The sequence below is a fragment of the Rhea pennata genome, chromosome 1 (genome assembly GCF_028389875.1).
Source record: "Rhea pennata isolate bPtePen1 chromosome 1, bPtePen1.pri, whole genome shotgun sequence".
NCBI classification, from domain to species: Eukaryota; Metazoa; Chordata; class Aves; order Rheiformes; family Rheidae; genus Rhea; species Rhea pennata.
The window spans coordinates 40,397,897-40,413,903 of record NC_084663.1 but is presented as its reverse complement, the minus strand read 5'-3'; the positions used below and the strand labels follow the sequence as shown (position 1 = coordinate 40,413,903).

General features: G+C 34.6%; 1 protein-coding gene across 2 annotated transcripts in view; it reads right to left on the bottom strand.

The window, feature by feature from the left end:
- Positions 1 to 16,007, bottom strand: part of TBC1D15 (TBC1 domain family member 15) — a 38,316-nt gene that overhangs the window by 11,222 nt on the left and 11,087 nt on the right. For both annotated transcript variants that reach the window (XM_062584607.1, XM_062584616.1), the window contains exons 4-11: positions 15,307 to 15,445; positions 13,729 to 13,939; positions 8,515 to 8,617; positions 7,350 to 7,547; positions 5,728 to 5,856; positions 3,586 to 3,689; positions 3,190 to 3,284; positions 1,745 to 1,861 (exon numbers count right to left, since the gene is read on the bottom strand). In XM_062584607.1, coding sequence (XP_062440591.1) covers positions 1,745 to 1,861; positions 3,190 to 3,284; positions 3,586 to 3,689; positions 5,728 to 5,856; positions 7,350 to 7,547; positions 8,515 to 8,617; positions 13,729 to 13,939; positions 15,307 to 15,445 — 1,096 coding nt within the window. The remainder of the gene's footprint in view (positions 1 to 1,744; positions 1,862 to 3,189; positions 3,285 to 3,585; positions 3,690 to 5,727; positions 5,857 to 7,349; positions 7,548 to 8,514; positions 8,618 to 13,728; positions 13,940 to 15,306; positions 15,446 to 16,007) is intronic.

The window sequence follows — 16,007 nt, the reverse complement described above, 5'->3', positions numbered from 1 at the left end:
TTTTAGGTTTCCACGTCTAGAAACAGTGGATCAAGTTCATATACCCTATGAGAAAAGCTTGCATAACTGGAGAATAAAATGCTCTTTTTCAGAGCACGTCATTTTTACAAATAGCTAGAAAGTTCTAGCTGTATGCATCATGTTTTCTGAATTTTATTTTTAAGTGTTTTTTCCAGCTTGTTTGTAACTAACATCTTAATTAAGAGTAGAGGACAAGGATCTTCCTGATCCTCCCAAACTACCTTATTACTAATCTCAGGTCAATCTACCTACTGCCCCAACTGCTACTGACCTCCCTAAATAAGGGAGGACATAAGCGACGCGTAGGTCTACCATTAGTGGTTGGTTACTATGACCTAACACTTCTGTCAGGCTCAAGCTTTGCCAATTTCATTTCGTAGCAATATAACTGGAACACTGAAAAGATGGCTGAGTTAATGAATGCAGAAGTGAGCAGAAAAGGGCACAAGGAAGAAAAAACAGGTAATTATTTTACTTGAGTGAAATTATTATGTTCTGTGCCTCTGCTGGCACTTTGTAGCACCACCCAGACCTCTCTACTACTGCTGTTGAAGGGTAAAAGAAATGAGCGTTATTTTCATACTTTCAGGTAGTTTAGAATCCTTGGGTAGATGCAACTATGTAAAATACAGCCTATTTCTATTCTTCTTGCTTGTTGATAAAATAGAAGACAACCACTACATATATTTAAGCCATTTAAACGATGTTTTCAGAGTGATTGGTAAACGTGCTTTAATTCCATAAAGATGTATGTCACTGCATGTTAATACGAGCCGAAACGTGGAAAGACATGTGGAATGCAGCTGTTTCTTAAAGTGTCAATCATTTTTATTTTTTCCTCATCCTCTTCAACGTAACTTCAAGACTCTTTTCAGACTTGATAAAAAAGACAAAAGCTGACACATACTGTCACTCTGCAGCAAGTTCACTAACAGTTAAAGAAGTCTTCCTACTTTTTGCCTTCAGAATTTGGCATGAAATGGGCTTCCACAGTCCCAGCACTTTTTTCTGAGGCAGAATACAATAAAATAATAAAATAAAAAAATACCAGAACAGTCAAATCTCATGCTGGTGTGAAGGAAGGGAAACCAGTTTAAAACATGTATTCCCTCCCTCCTTTCCTATACAAGTAACAAAAGCTAAAAATTCAGAAATCTCAGCTACACTGTGGTTAACAGATGTTATGTGCTTTTCCTTCCACAATGGATGCATACACTAACGTATAATTTTTGACAGACTTAAGTATACTTCTCAAGCACCAGCTTTAAAAGTATTCATAAGAATATTCATGTTTACAAGTGGCTGGTTCAACATGCTGAGTTTTTATTACAGCAGTGGCAGCTGGTTTATTATTCTTATACCCATTTTTAGGACTGTCATACTAATAACAGTCAAGCTCTGAATACCCAAACCCAGTTAAAGACTGAAAAGCAAGGCTGCTTCAACTCTCAAAAAACAGGAGGGCTACAGTGAGGGCAAGCTGCAACTCAACTCCTAACTGAGCCTCCACTGTTGTATGCATATGCCTGTGATAAGTATTAGGCAGTGGGGAGGAAGAAGGATAAGATATTGAACAAAGTTATCTACATTATTAAAATATAAAACCTGACATTTATAGAGAGCATTATAAGTAACAAAAGTTCAAGCACATTAACAGGCCTTCATGTAAGCAAAACTAAATAGGAAATGAAAAGGCTTTTAAATTCAGAGGAACACAACTTACCTAAGTCGAAGTCATACATGCAATAGGTCATCAAAATATCATGAAGTAAAATCAATCCTGGATTATCTTCACCTTCATAAAATTTATTTGTTCGATCTGTTCTGTTTACATCTTTTTCTAAAGAAACAGGTCAGGTTTGAAAAACACTTTCAAAACAAGTTCTAAGCCAGCATCTAACAAATTCAGAATATTTTTTAAGCGGCTGGGTTTTTTTCTCCTCCTCACTGTTGCAAAGCTTTGAAGTGTTTAATAAGATAACTGTACCACTGAATGTCAGTTTGAAATAAAGAATATTTTAAAGTAAGATGATCCTTCCTGCCTAGCATAAAAGGATTCACTTATAAACAGATTTCAATTTTTTTTTTCATAAAGTACTTCCATGGAAGAGTTCATGATTATGATACCGTGAGTGTTTTACACCTAAAGGGATTAAGAACAATTTCATATAAGTGTACAAGAGCATAAATTGCAGTGGGAAAGTTACACCGTTGTAGTTCATGCAGCATGTTTTCTTAAGTTCTTGTTTACCAAGTTCCTATAATCCTCGTTGAGCTTAAACTGCCTGTTTCTCAGGCATACGTACACAGAGTAGATTCTTTAATAATGTGAAATTAAATATTGCTGTACTAAAATAAGAAAAATTGAGTGCATTTAAAAAAGAATTTTGTGGTTTCAGATCTATTTTACACCTATCATGTACATTTCAAACAATTAACAGCACTGCTTTGACAGAAATGCAACTTCAGTCATTTTTGAACTCTGAGAAAATGTATATATAAATATGCATATGTATATTTAAACACATGCTTTAAAAAAGATGGTTTACTAGCCCAAGCTCTTTCTCAACTCCTAGCATGCCTGTTGAATAACAAGCTACAGTAAGTGTAGCCAATGTTTCAGAATATCACAACAGTCTTATCCACCTCCAGAAATAACTATTTGGTAATCCTAGAAACTGGTACCCAATGCCACTATGAAAGAAAACTGGGGGGCACAGTCAGCAGAACTTTGTGAAACATTTTTTTCAGGTTTTCTGTTTAAAATGAAAAACAAACATGAACATACCTATACAAATGCTTGTAAGGAAATTTAAAATATAAACAGAGAAGTGTCACATTCTTACTACATCACCATTATTTTAATGAAATTTCTAAGTAAAACTACAATATGAAGTGACATGAACAAAGAAGTTTTGCTATTAAGAAAAAAAGAAAAAAGATTCAGCCAATATGTAACACTAAGATATAAAAGTTCTAAATTGTTCCAGTTAAAAAAAAATTTAGTGTTATGTGTATAATGAAATTTTGGCACCTCTGAAAATACCAGCATGTTGGCTTTTAGGGCTGTTTCATACAGATTCCTCAAAAGGTTACTTTTCAGCTTCACATTAATTTCTAAAGGCACATGAGTGTGTACATTTGGGATGTTTATAAATCTAAAGTTACCTATAAGACTCCGGTAGTCCCTTAATCTTGAATTTCGTTTTTCCTGTTCCTCACTGACAGATTTCCACTGCAGTTTCATCCTGAAATATTCATCCCTGAAAAAAAGATCATTTTGAAACCAAAATATGCTCAATCATTACAATCCTTATTATTGCTTTTTATTTAAAGAGTTATTTGTTCTGTTCTTTGGCATAAATGGGATAACAACCCATTAATGTAATATTTTTACTTTAATATAATCTTTTATATTAATCTTTTTAAGAAGGTCTGAAAAACACTTCACTGCATTCAACAACATTAAACAGTTGTCCTTCAACCCTCCAAAAAGATTTCTACATCACTCTGTGCCTTAAAGAAAAAAAAATTTTTGATGTAGGAGGAAAAATCTGTACTCACGTTTTTCTTTTTTGCAGATTTGCTCTCTCTTCCTTAGTGCTATTCCAAGGAAAATAACCCAAAAGAAATTTCCATGCCTCTTTTCTTAAAGTATGGCACAGTCCCTAGGGAAAAACAGATAGGAAACATTAACAAAAAGACTTAAGTTTTATGAGAAAACTATCCTGTAGTAATACAACAATTAAAACAACAACTTAAGACTACAGAGAAAAACAATTAAGTGAGAGGAAAACTGGAGTAAGCTTCCAAGTAAGCTTTTATGTTTTAGCTAAAAATTATCTGCTCACTCTGTACCACACTTTGAGGAAACAGGAGGAAGTGAATGTGCTCAACATTTAGCTACTAGCACCTGCTAAGCTGCAATACAACTTAGATTTGTCAGGTAACCACAATTAAAAAAAAAATCAATTTCACATGCCCTGAAAACTGCAGAAGCACTGAATTCATCCTTTCAAAAAAAAAAAAAAAAAAAAAAAAAAAAAAAAAAAAAAGAAAAAATTTTACAAAGTATATTTCTTCCTATATTTTTGCCTCACTGCTTGAAACTAAAGGCTTTAAGGCATCAAAGCTACATTTTTTGCCTTGTAATATCTATAGAGGTTCGTATTTAAACATGCTGTTTTTCATTGCCAAACTGATCTTTAAGGATTACCTTTTCATCTAACAAAAGATGGCCAACATGCAGATGAACCTTGCATGTAACAAAATACCAGTGTGCACTCAAGGATACTATTGTCAAATCTTTCCAATAAAGCTCAGAATTTGTATATGACAAGAGTACTGATTCATATCCTACTCAAAAGAAATTGTTGCAACTCCTATAGCAAAACCATGAGAACAGGACACTTTTGCAGTATGAGACTCATCAGCTTACCCACTCAATTGAGCATACTGCTCTATTCCTTGTTATGTTTCTTCATTTACCATTAAATTACAGCAAGGGAGATGGTGCAGCAAGTAGCATTAACAACTGAAATTTGTTGCTCTATCCAAACAATAATTCAAATTTTCATCTAATGTGCAAATGATTCAAGAGAATCACTGCCTCCTTAAAAGATCTGCACTTAATATTTGGGGATTTATTCAGGCTTGAGTCATGCTTGAATACTATTGAGCACTTAATATCTCAGGCAACGGACAACAGAGATGACAAGGTAACCTGAAGTACTGGGACAGAAGGTTTTTGTTTAATAATTCTCATACTTGCAACAGCATCCTTATGTGGGCACCTTCAGCACAAGTTAATTAAAGAACAGTCACATGAACTGAAGAGGGCCTCATTTTAGCTCCACGCTTCACAGTACATTCCTTATTATGCATAAGTCTTTAAAAAAGAAAACAAACAAACAAAAAAAAACCAAAATTCAACACACAACAAATTTATCATTCTCTACCTCCAGACTCCCAGAATGCAAGACTGCATGCTTGTAAACATACAAGTGTTCAAAGAATGTATTAAAATAACCGGATTCCCACAAAAAAAAAAAAAAAAAAAAAAAAAAAAAAAAAAAAAAAAAAAAACCAACCCCACACATCATTGTTTCACAGAGGGTGAACTAATGTTAGGCAGAATAACTATATTATGTATAATTAAAGTTTTCAAAACATTTTTGGCACTGAGAATGAATTTACATTCATGTTACAAAAGCCTGAGTTAACACAATTATAATAGTAGTACAGGGAAATTGATCAGGGTCCACTCTGAGAAGGGCCAAATCCAGGCAAACTATTGCACAAACAAAGGAAACTTGCTTTGGAGAAGAAGAAAACAGCCTTGAAACAAAACAAAACATGATAACCTAGCATCCTAGCATTAAAGCACTGATGTTTTACTGAAAGGCACTTTGATTTCTCCTCTCAGTCATTCAGCCTTCGTCTTTTTGACTCATTCCCTTCAGCCTGCCACCACAAGATTTCTTTCCTTCTGCAACACTTCGCATGGTTTTAAGAGTGTTGAGGTACTCAATTAGCATTAAATCACACTTTATAAAGTTTCTCCAGCAGTACTGGCTGTTTTATGCCTGAAGTCCTGCATGAAGGATTGTAAGTTTAATGAAAACAGCATAACCAGAGTCTGGGAAGCAACAGAAAGAGGGCCAGAAACAATCCACAGGGCTTGCTGAATTCAGAAAAACAAGTTACCCCTTTGAATATCAATTGCTTTATGTAGTCAACATTTAAAATTCTTCCTTCAGAATCCATATTCTTAGCCCACTCTTCAGCTGACACAGGCTCTCTTCTACTAACTTCAGGCTGTTTTCCTAGATCAATCTGAAACACAAAGATGTTACATGAATCCCACTGAAATACTTCACTATTTTTAACAATTGTGTAAATAGTACTAAGCTGCTGTTCTCCATATTCAGTGCAACTACATTTTCACATGAACATACCTTAGGGACTCTCTGACACTAAGGCTATGAATACATTAGACAATAGTGTGGACCAAAAGAAAAAAGTCTGTAGAGTAAGATATTTGGTGCTGAGGACCTAGGTATCCACAGTATTTCAAATTTTATAGGTTCCCCTCCAGCCCCTCCCAACAACCTTCCACCCCCACAAGCACTTTGGAACTAGCTTTAGAATAGTGCCACGGACTGAACGCTTCTGCGTAACTGGAGTGCATTAGGTATGTACAACACAGCGAACAGGGACAACAAGGAGCTTCACTTCAAAAGGGTGCTTTTAACATGCACTACTGCACCTCGAAAGAGAGCCAAAAAGCAACTCTGGTTCAGGAATGTTATTCCTACACAAACTGGAGAATGAAGTTGGAAGATAATTTAAGCACACTGCCCCCTTAAAACAAACCAAAACGCACCATGCATGCTTTCAGAATTCCTAGCACCTGGCAGTTTCACAGTTCAGAGGTTAGCCTGTCCATCCCCAGCTTACACATTTAAGCATAGTTGAGTTTGGTAGACAGGAACTCCTTATTTTCTAAAAATATTTTGATCATGGCAATCAAAGCCAATTCCTTTGCAACTGTTTGATAAATCAACAGATTAAGTACTATGCAGCAAGCTCTCAGAGTCCAAGTTGCTTAGTTCATACAACTACAGCTAAGTTATTAACATGTTTTGAATGCTATTTTCCTGAGCTCAGAATAATATAATGCTCTAAAAACACATCAGTTACTTAAATAGTAATCTCAAGCATTTAAAAACATATTTTATCCACCTATCTGTAAAAGATACCAAGAGTGTGGTTCATGAATCACTTCATGATCTAATTACAAGCTCCTCTGTATTTGGTTCAAGCCATACATAAACCTGTATATATACATTACATGGAAATAAATGATCCTATTAAACACTTTAAAATATTCTTTAAACAAAATGAAATGTTAGAGTGATTAGCCATCAGATTTAGATATTAACCTGCATACCCCCAAGTTACTTAACACAACTGTCAGATCACAGATGGAAACACTAAACTTGAAATGAGTCAGCAGTTCAGTTTGTAGCGTACTGAATCTGTAAGATAAAGAGCTTTATAACCCCTATTTCAGCAATAACAACATTCTTCTTTCAAAGCAAAGATTTTTTTTTTCTAATTCTTGTTCAGACATGAAAACAATATATATTGTGGAAGTAGCAGCTGCCAATCTTACTCTCATCAATAAAAGGCAGGACAGCATATGCCATGATCACTAAGCAGATCAGTGTAACTCATCAGGCTTTAAGTCCTAAAATTACTTTAAAAGTGTGCATAAAAGGAAACTATGCATCTGTATCATATTCATACTTCATTTACACACTCACTCGTGTAATGACTTCAAATCCTGGTTCTTCCTGTTGATTTATCTTTAGACCTGGAATAGCATCATTGAGAAAGTCTGCCATTTCTGATGGTGGTCGTCTTTGAGTTGAAGGGTCAGTTAATCGAAAACTGTCAAAAATATAGTTTGTGACTTTGGAAAATCTTCCCATCGTTGCTGTGTATGGATCTTTCTTCAGTTTCTGTGTTGTAACAAGAAAACAAGTAAAATATGAAAAGTCTCAGATTATTTGGAATTCTTGTACTCAAAGTAAATAAAAAAACTGAAAGAGCAGTAACATCCAAAGGAGGTCTCAAAAATCTTTAAAGATTCAGGTATCAGTACTTTCATGTAGTATATTCATATTTACCTGGATTTTTATCATAATGTAATGAAATCTTAAGTATTAAGGTAATTACCACTAAATGATTTGAAAGATTAGATAGTAGTATGCTGATGAAATCTGACCTATGTGTAAAAACAGATCAGATCTTCTATTTACTTTCCAATGATTAATGTCCCCAAAAGTCTTCCTTCTTCCTAGCTGCTCTGCCTTCACAGAAGAAATGCATCTTGAAGCATCATGATTATCTGCTAGTAATCTTGCACAAAACCACCTTTGATCACCCAGTCCAGAAACTGATTTAATTCACTTACTAAGATTTTCTTAAATGAATCAGTGGGTCAAGATTCTGGCCTTATTCAAGTCACCGGAAATTTTGCCACTGACTTTCACAAGGTTATAAAATCCACCAAATAATCAATGCTTTCAAGAAAAAAAAAATCTTGTAAGTAAAATCTTTCTCTGCTATATTTCCAGCATCCCTTTAAGATTGGCAAAAAATATAGAAGAATATTCCAGAAACAGTTTAGAATATTCTAGTTAAAATACTTTGTTTTTTCTTCCCATTTTCAAAGCTAGCTCTACCCAAACCTATTCAAATTAATTTTTGCCTGTGATTCTGTAAGTCTGAAATAGTCAGTTCTGTATGGAGGTTAAGACAGACTAGGAATATTAAAAAAAAAATCCTTATTTTAATTGGACTTTTATAGCAAGTGTTTAAGGACACAATGGATCTAGAATGCTAATGATTCAGGGAATATTTGTGAAATGGAAGCTTTTTAAAAAAAACGGATTTGGGATAAAATGTTTCAAAGATAATACATACCTGTAGTAAGCCATATGATGGTTCATCAAGGAGATTTTCAAAAGACTGAGACAAAGACTTGCTCTGAGAATTCACAAGAAGAATTCTTTTATCCTGGGGAGATCTGCAATACAGTAAAAGCATAGACTTTCTATAAGAAGAATGTTTTAGAACACTTACAGTTTTTGAAATCACTTTTTTTTTTTTTTTTTGGCAAGGATTTGATGCAAGATCATTCTTAGCCCTTGGCACAAGTCCAAATGCTAACAAATCACAAAACAGGACTTTCATTTGTCATATGATTAGTAATCATGATACTCATTCTGAATTATATCTTTTATTCTTTGTTACCCACATGTAATTTCTCATTATCATAATTTTTCAAAATTATCTTTAAGAATAAATAGTATTTCCTGTATCTGACAATGGAAAAAAAATAGCTGATATAGGAAAGGAAGTTGAGTAAGACATGGTCAGTGTCTACATATATATGGTGAAATACCTTTAACGTAACATAGGAAGTGAAAAAGAGTCCAAGTCACCACATACAGTTAAGGAATTCTTTTTATCAGTTAGTAAATCTTACCCTAAGGAACCCTGTAAAACATACATAAGTAATACAAACTGTATTTCATTGAATGTATCCAAATCAACAAGTTTCAAACCAACAGTATTACAACAGCTACTGTCAGCCCAAACAATTCTAAAATTCATATTGATAGAGTTTATAAACACCATAGACATTTTGTGAAACAGAACCATTTCATTACAGCTGTACAAATGTCTTTTTGCATAGACTCCAAAAGCTACATCAACTTTATTTAGCCTAACTCAATGTATTCACACACTTTTATACTTCAGTATAAGATCTAATGCTCTCACAGGCTTGCGTAGACAGATGAAAAGGATAAAAGACGACAGCTAAAACCATGCTGCTCCTAGTATTTATTCTACTCTTTTGCTGTCATTCTCCCCCAATCTCTACTCCCCACCTTGGGCAGGAATACCTGATCAACTCATTACTCAGCTTCTGAACCACCCCAGTTTACAAGTCCATACATTATAGAACTGAGAGAGTTGAGGGACTGCAGCCAGTCTGACATCCCAGCCTTGAAGTAAAAATAGCCAAAACCGAGGAAAGCTAAGAACTTCAGCCATCTGATTTTAATCCATTGCATAGACCTTACATTTATAAAATACCTTCTTTATTGATCTCTTCTAAAGTTGAAATCTACGTCCAGCCTCCAAACGAAAAAAAAAAATATTTATTACTTCTTGCATCATCTACCATGATATTAAAGTTGAAGATAAGAACTTTAATAAGCCTTATCTCTCTTCAATTCCATCACGACAGCGCACTTAACACTGACGGATATGAAAGCCGACAGAGGATCTCGTTTTGAGACACCCAGACACCATAGTTAGAGATCTGAGGCAGCAACAGTTAATAAAGCTCAACTGGCTTTTGCTAAAAGGCAGCAAGGGCAAAGGCTGAGTCATGTATTATGCTTTCCCTAACTACAAGAACAAAAAGTTTGTAAGACATTGCCATTTTAATTAGACGTTCCCTCTGGGCAGCTACTTGGTTAGCTACAGCTATCTGGGTAATGTTCAAAACAAATTGCAAGTTTAGATATTTAGAAAGTGATCAGCATAGTATTGTTCTCAATACTAAACCTGTGCAGCCAAACTAAGTAGTACATAGTCTCCAAAGCAAAAAATCACAAATATTTTGTTCCATTTTAGTCAATTTACACATAATGATTTCAGCAATGATCTAACGTTTTATAAAGGAACAATGTTAGAGAAGGGCAAAAACCTTTGAGGCAGTAAAAATGGAGGGAAAAAAAACCCACCGCCTATGACAGAAATATTTTAGAAAACAGCTAAACTCTACTTTAGTGTCAATACTCCCATATATATATATGTATGTGTGTATATATATACACACATACATATATAAACCAAAGGTTGAACTACTAGTGATTACATTAACAAGTATTTGCTTATCGTATCCAGACAACTAAGTAAAATCTTCCCCTAAAAGGCATGTTATATTTACATGCATAATAGCACAAAATTATTAGGAAAGATTATGATTATAAAAATTATATAGAGACTGAAGCTTGCGACTTCCACAAGTTATGCAGTATATTTTTTTTCTTCCCTTAAAAAAGCATCATAATTCACAACCAGCCCACAGAAAAGACTTTGGTCCAAAAGTAAACGTTAAATAGAAGATAGGAAACTAAGTAAAGCAAAATGGGAAGTCCCTGCTCAACCAAAGCTTAACTTCATTCAAATTTGATCTCCATAGCTGGAGCACCTGATGTTCCAATCTGCAGCACTCAGGACCATTTCAGGAAGCAGTATCAAGCAGCTCAACACATCCCAAATGCTTGAATACGACCACAGGTTTCTCTGGCTCATCTTACCAGGGAGCTCTGTTTGGTAAGTCTCTTGAAGACTCCAGTATATACCTGGTTACAGATCACCAAGTGCCTTCTTCAAAAAAGGAGCACACAGGATATTATGATTGCCCCTCTTAATACAAGTTTCTACCCTCATCCAACAGGGAATGTTGTTTCGCACTGCCTCAGCAGAAAAGCTCCCATCAACTGCCCAGAGTCTATGAAGGACAAGAACTAAGGATGCACTAGGTCACATAAAGGAAGAATGGTAAGTAACTAATCACTTGCTATGAAGCACCTGAGAGACAGCATTTGAAGTAGGAACCAAAATCATTACTCATCTAGTGACTTGCCACTAAACATTAACTTTATGTAGCAATACAAAGCATGTTAGCTTGCAGCACGTGACCCTAGGACTGGAAATAATCCATGGTAGTACACAAACTAACATTACACACAAACTGATGACCAAATATCTGGCAGAAACTTAAACGTGTGGCTTCAGTAAATGGTTTAAGGTATTCCAGTGTGTTATTTTATATTCCTAATTCTGAAATCTTTCAACTGCAAAGGCAAAATATTTAGAAAATCTTCCGAATATGGAAAGATTTGTTACACAGCATAGCAGCGTCTCAGGCATTTTATGCCTTTGAGGTTAAAAAAAAAAAAAATCAAGCTTAATCCAGGTGTCTTAATTAATACTGAACACATGGAACTCTACCACAATTAATACAACTGCAATATAGATCAGTAGTTGCAATATTGGATTTTAATTAACTTTTCTGTTGCTTACTGCTGTTTTATACATATTCAAATATGACATGCTTTAAACTCTTGCAGTGAAAAAACCCAGCAGTGTGAAATCAAAATTTTAAACAGACTTTGTTAAGGTCTCAACTGGATGAAAAAAGGTACAAGGGAAAATTTTGAACTAAAAATTTTTGATAAAAGCCTCACACCAGGCTTTAAAGTATCTAGTTAAGGGTCAATTATAAAAAAGTTTTGACTAAGTCAATGGAAATCTGTTATCTGTGCTGTCAAGAGTACTCGGTAGACCTGCTTATAATTTGGTCCTGTTCATTACGTACATACTACTGCAATTAGTTTATAAAAAATGAAGTAAATTGTTGCGATACACTGTTAACAGATCACACATAACACAAAGCTTTCTGCAACTCAACACAAAGCTTTCTGCAACTCAACACAAAACTAGAGTGCTTTTCCAGTGTTTGCTACGTGTGTTGCCCCAAAAATCTGCCCTATCTTAACAGCAACAGGCTAGAAGATACCTGCAAGTAAGTAGCTCAAAAGCAGCGGTACCAGTATGCTCAAAAGGAAACAATCTCTTTCATGGAGTGAGGGCTGGGGGTGTGTCAAGAGTACTTACCTGGAGCCTGCAGAGGTAATGAAATTAAGAAAAGAACTGAAGAGATTTAGGGAAGAACTGAAAGGGAAACTAGAGAAAAACATCTCAGGATTTAAGATGAAGCTGTAATCCAGGATTTATTCATCTCCAGTTGTATAGAGAATATTCTCTTACACCTTTATCTCGTGTGTCTAATATCATCTGTTTTGGTCTTCATGAATTTTCTCCTTTAAAACCTTTTTAAAGTGCTACAGTTAATACCATTTCACTGGTTTGTCACTTTGACCATGTCACCTTCTCCAAGTTGAGCACAATTTCAGACTATCACAAACACAGATGGCACCATCTTGGCATTGCCAAGGTCTCTTGCAAATCAGTTCAACTAACATACAGCCCCTCTATCCTACTGACAGTGTCTCATACCAATAATATTAGTTGAGCACAATTCCACCTACTTGTAAAAAGCAACTTTGGCCCATTTTTTTCCCCTTCCTCAAGATGCTCCTAACACATGAGGAGTTCTCTATAAGGATTCACAAAATCATTTCACTATCTGCATTCAGACCTTTCATAAGAAAATTATTTTGCAAGTGATGCTAACAAAACACCTTTGATAACAGCATATTTATTATTCTAATGAAATCTCATTGTTTCTTAATGCTTTATCTATCCTTAATTACCCTTTTTTAGAGCAACCAGGTAGAGTAAATTGAGTAATTGTTTTCAGAGTGTCCTTTAAAAATACATTTATGATATATGCTGACAGTAGAACATTCTACTTTGCTCTGCGTCTACACTTTGCCCGAAGAGGCTTTTAACTGTATGAAGAACTTGGAGATTACACAATATGAACACATAACAACCTGAAGTATTTAACATCATATGGGGACTAGTACGCATCCATTCTGAAAGTTGTTTTGAAGAGTCAAGATCAAATGTAAAACATACTCCCCACAGTTAAAATAAATAAATAAATAAATAAAGATTTCTGGGGAAAATATTTATATAAAATTCACCTAAATGACAGTGCTATAAATTACCTCACACACTGATGTCAATATTCAGATATTTTACACAAAGTAGAAGATCTCAATCTTTAACACAAATTGTTAATTCCACTTAACAGCAGTCGTTCAGACAAGGATTTAATTTTAATTAAATGATCTGAATATGAGATTACAACTTTATTCCCAATCTTCTTTTGTACCCACTAGAGAGGGCTATTGAGCTACTGTGAAGCTCATAACACTTAGGTTCTAAAATAGTTCATATGTTGATTCAAAAATTTTAAACTTCAGCCGACATTCAGATATGTGAAATTATATAGTTTCAGTCACCTGAAATTTGATTCCATTAATAAAAAAGGGAAGGGTTGATCTGAAAAATACATTACAAAATTTAAAATGTAAACTAATAATCCATACTTTAAATCAGAACTGAGAGTTGTCCGATACTTACTCACTCAGCACAACATGCTTTTCAAGGCATTTAATCAATAGCTTGCTATCTCCACGATGAAAGTGAAGAGCTGGGAGCCTCACATCATCCTTTAGACAGAACACCAAATAAGACCATCCCATGCCTTCTTTGTTTTGTTTGATTGATTTCAGATCTGTCAAACTGAACAGGAATGACCACTTGCTTTCTCCATTTGCATGAGTTGTAGCATCTTAAAAAACAAGATTACCACAAGATTTTAGTTTGACTTCCAGCGTTAGCAGCTACAGACATACAGTATCCATCACTGTTCAAGAAAAACCTCCATAAACACACAAACACAGAGCACTGGTTCTGGTCATAAAAGGTATACTGCAACTACCCTGATTTCTCATTGTGCATTCTCACTTCACTCTTAAAAATAATGAGCAAATCCATTCAACTGCTTCCTTAAAGCTGCACTTACAGTCTATAAAAGTGACCCAGCAGGTTAACATACCACAACTATATCAAATTTCAGTAGCAAGTTGAATCCCACCTACATCTCTGCCAGGTAAACTCGAACTCAAACTAAACATAATATATATTACAATCATGTATGTTATATATCACACACAATATTAGCCGTGCCTTGTAAGGCTACTACCAAAATGAGGGAGAAGGAATTTGAAAATCTTTTTCTTTTCTTCTAATACAGGGCAAGGACTACATACATTCGAACTGAAGCAATGCCCAATGACATAAAACAGCCAGCATGACTGCAGGAGATCTGACACCCCCTCCCATTCACTCCCATCCACTCCGATGGAATTAGAACTACTGAAATAAGTAAAAAGCATCAAAGAACAAAAAAAAACAAGTCAGTACTGCTCACTGATACTGACTTTGGATGAAGATGTACTCTAAAGATGTAAAAATCAACATGAAGTAGTGATAAAATAAATCATTCTGTGCATGACAGACACTAATCTTTACAAAGAAAAACATGGGAGAATCAAAGGAAAAAGATGACTCCTGAAAACCATTTTTTTTTTGTTTTGGGTGTTCTGGTTTGTTTGGTTTTTACACCTATGTCTACTCAGACTTTATAATAAGAATGATATAGCTACGAGATCAAGTATTTTGCCAAGAGGTGCATTAGACGTAAGAAAAATAGTTTAAGTTTCCACACAAGACAGATCCAGGCACCACATAGTTGTATACTTCATCCCCCTCTGCTGTTCCAGTAGGAAAAAGCATTTGAGTAGTAAACTACACATTTTTCATTCTCTCTTCTAGCAATAAAACTAGTTTTTGTTTGGAAGAATGCAATAGTCCAATGCAGATAAAACTGCTATATCGTCTAATGATACAGAAAGATGTTAGATTTAACATGCCTTCTCAATACACATCTCTCGTAATTTAAAGAAGAAATTAGTTTGGAACAAGTTGGTCCTGTATAAATTCTTCTCCACACCCAGAGACTCACTATCACAAATGACCCCAGCTTTTCAATTCCTAATAAATCCATTTTACCATATCTAAAAGACAATTCTTGAGTTACAAGTTACTATGATTAAAAAAAACACAAAACAAAAAACACACTTATTTTGGAAGTACCTCCATTTGAATGAGGCTTCTTTTTAAAAGAAACAGTGGTGACCATGTCCCATTCTGCTTCATAACTACTAGGACGATCTGCTCCTCGGAACGATTTTTCTTTAGGAGTTTGAGCCCACTCCACAACAGAACTGGAATCCTGAACAAAAAATAAATATCAAAAGAAATAATATACTAAAATTGAGCTCATTTCTCTGATTAAACGATCATAAGAATAAGCATCTTTATTTCCACTGGCAAAAAAAATCCTGTGGTATTAAAATTTCTAGAAATATGATACAGTTCAACACAGGCAAATCTGAGTTATCATTAAGACTAAACAGAAGAGGTTTTACCATGATAAATGTAGTATCATATTAAAATATATCTTAGCATCTCTAGTAGACCCAACCAACATTTACTAATAAACTTTCTATTTAAATGTGAGATTGAATCTTTCTGTTTTAGTCACATCATCTTAATACTGCTTAAATACTATGTTTCACTGGATCCCTAAATGTCCATAGACTATTTTTATTTTGCATTAGAACAGTATCGTTATATTTTGAGCTTAATTATGAAAACTGAAACACCAGACTAGAACATAGTCATTGCAGGTCACTGGTATCCCTTGATTTGCTTACACTCATTCGGTCTTTTCTATTTATATAAATGGCCCCCTTCTTTTTTATGCATGAATCACGTATCATCCGCATATATAA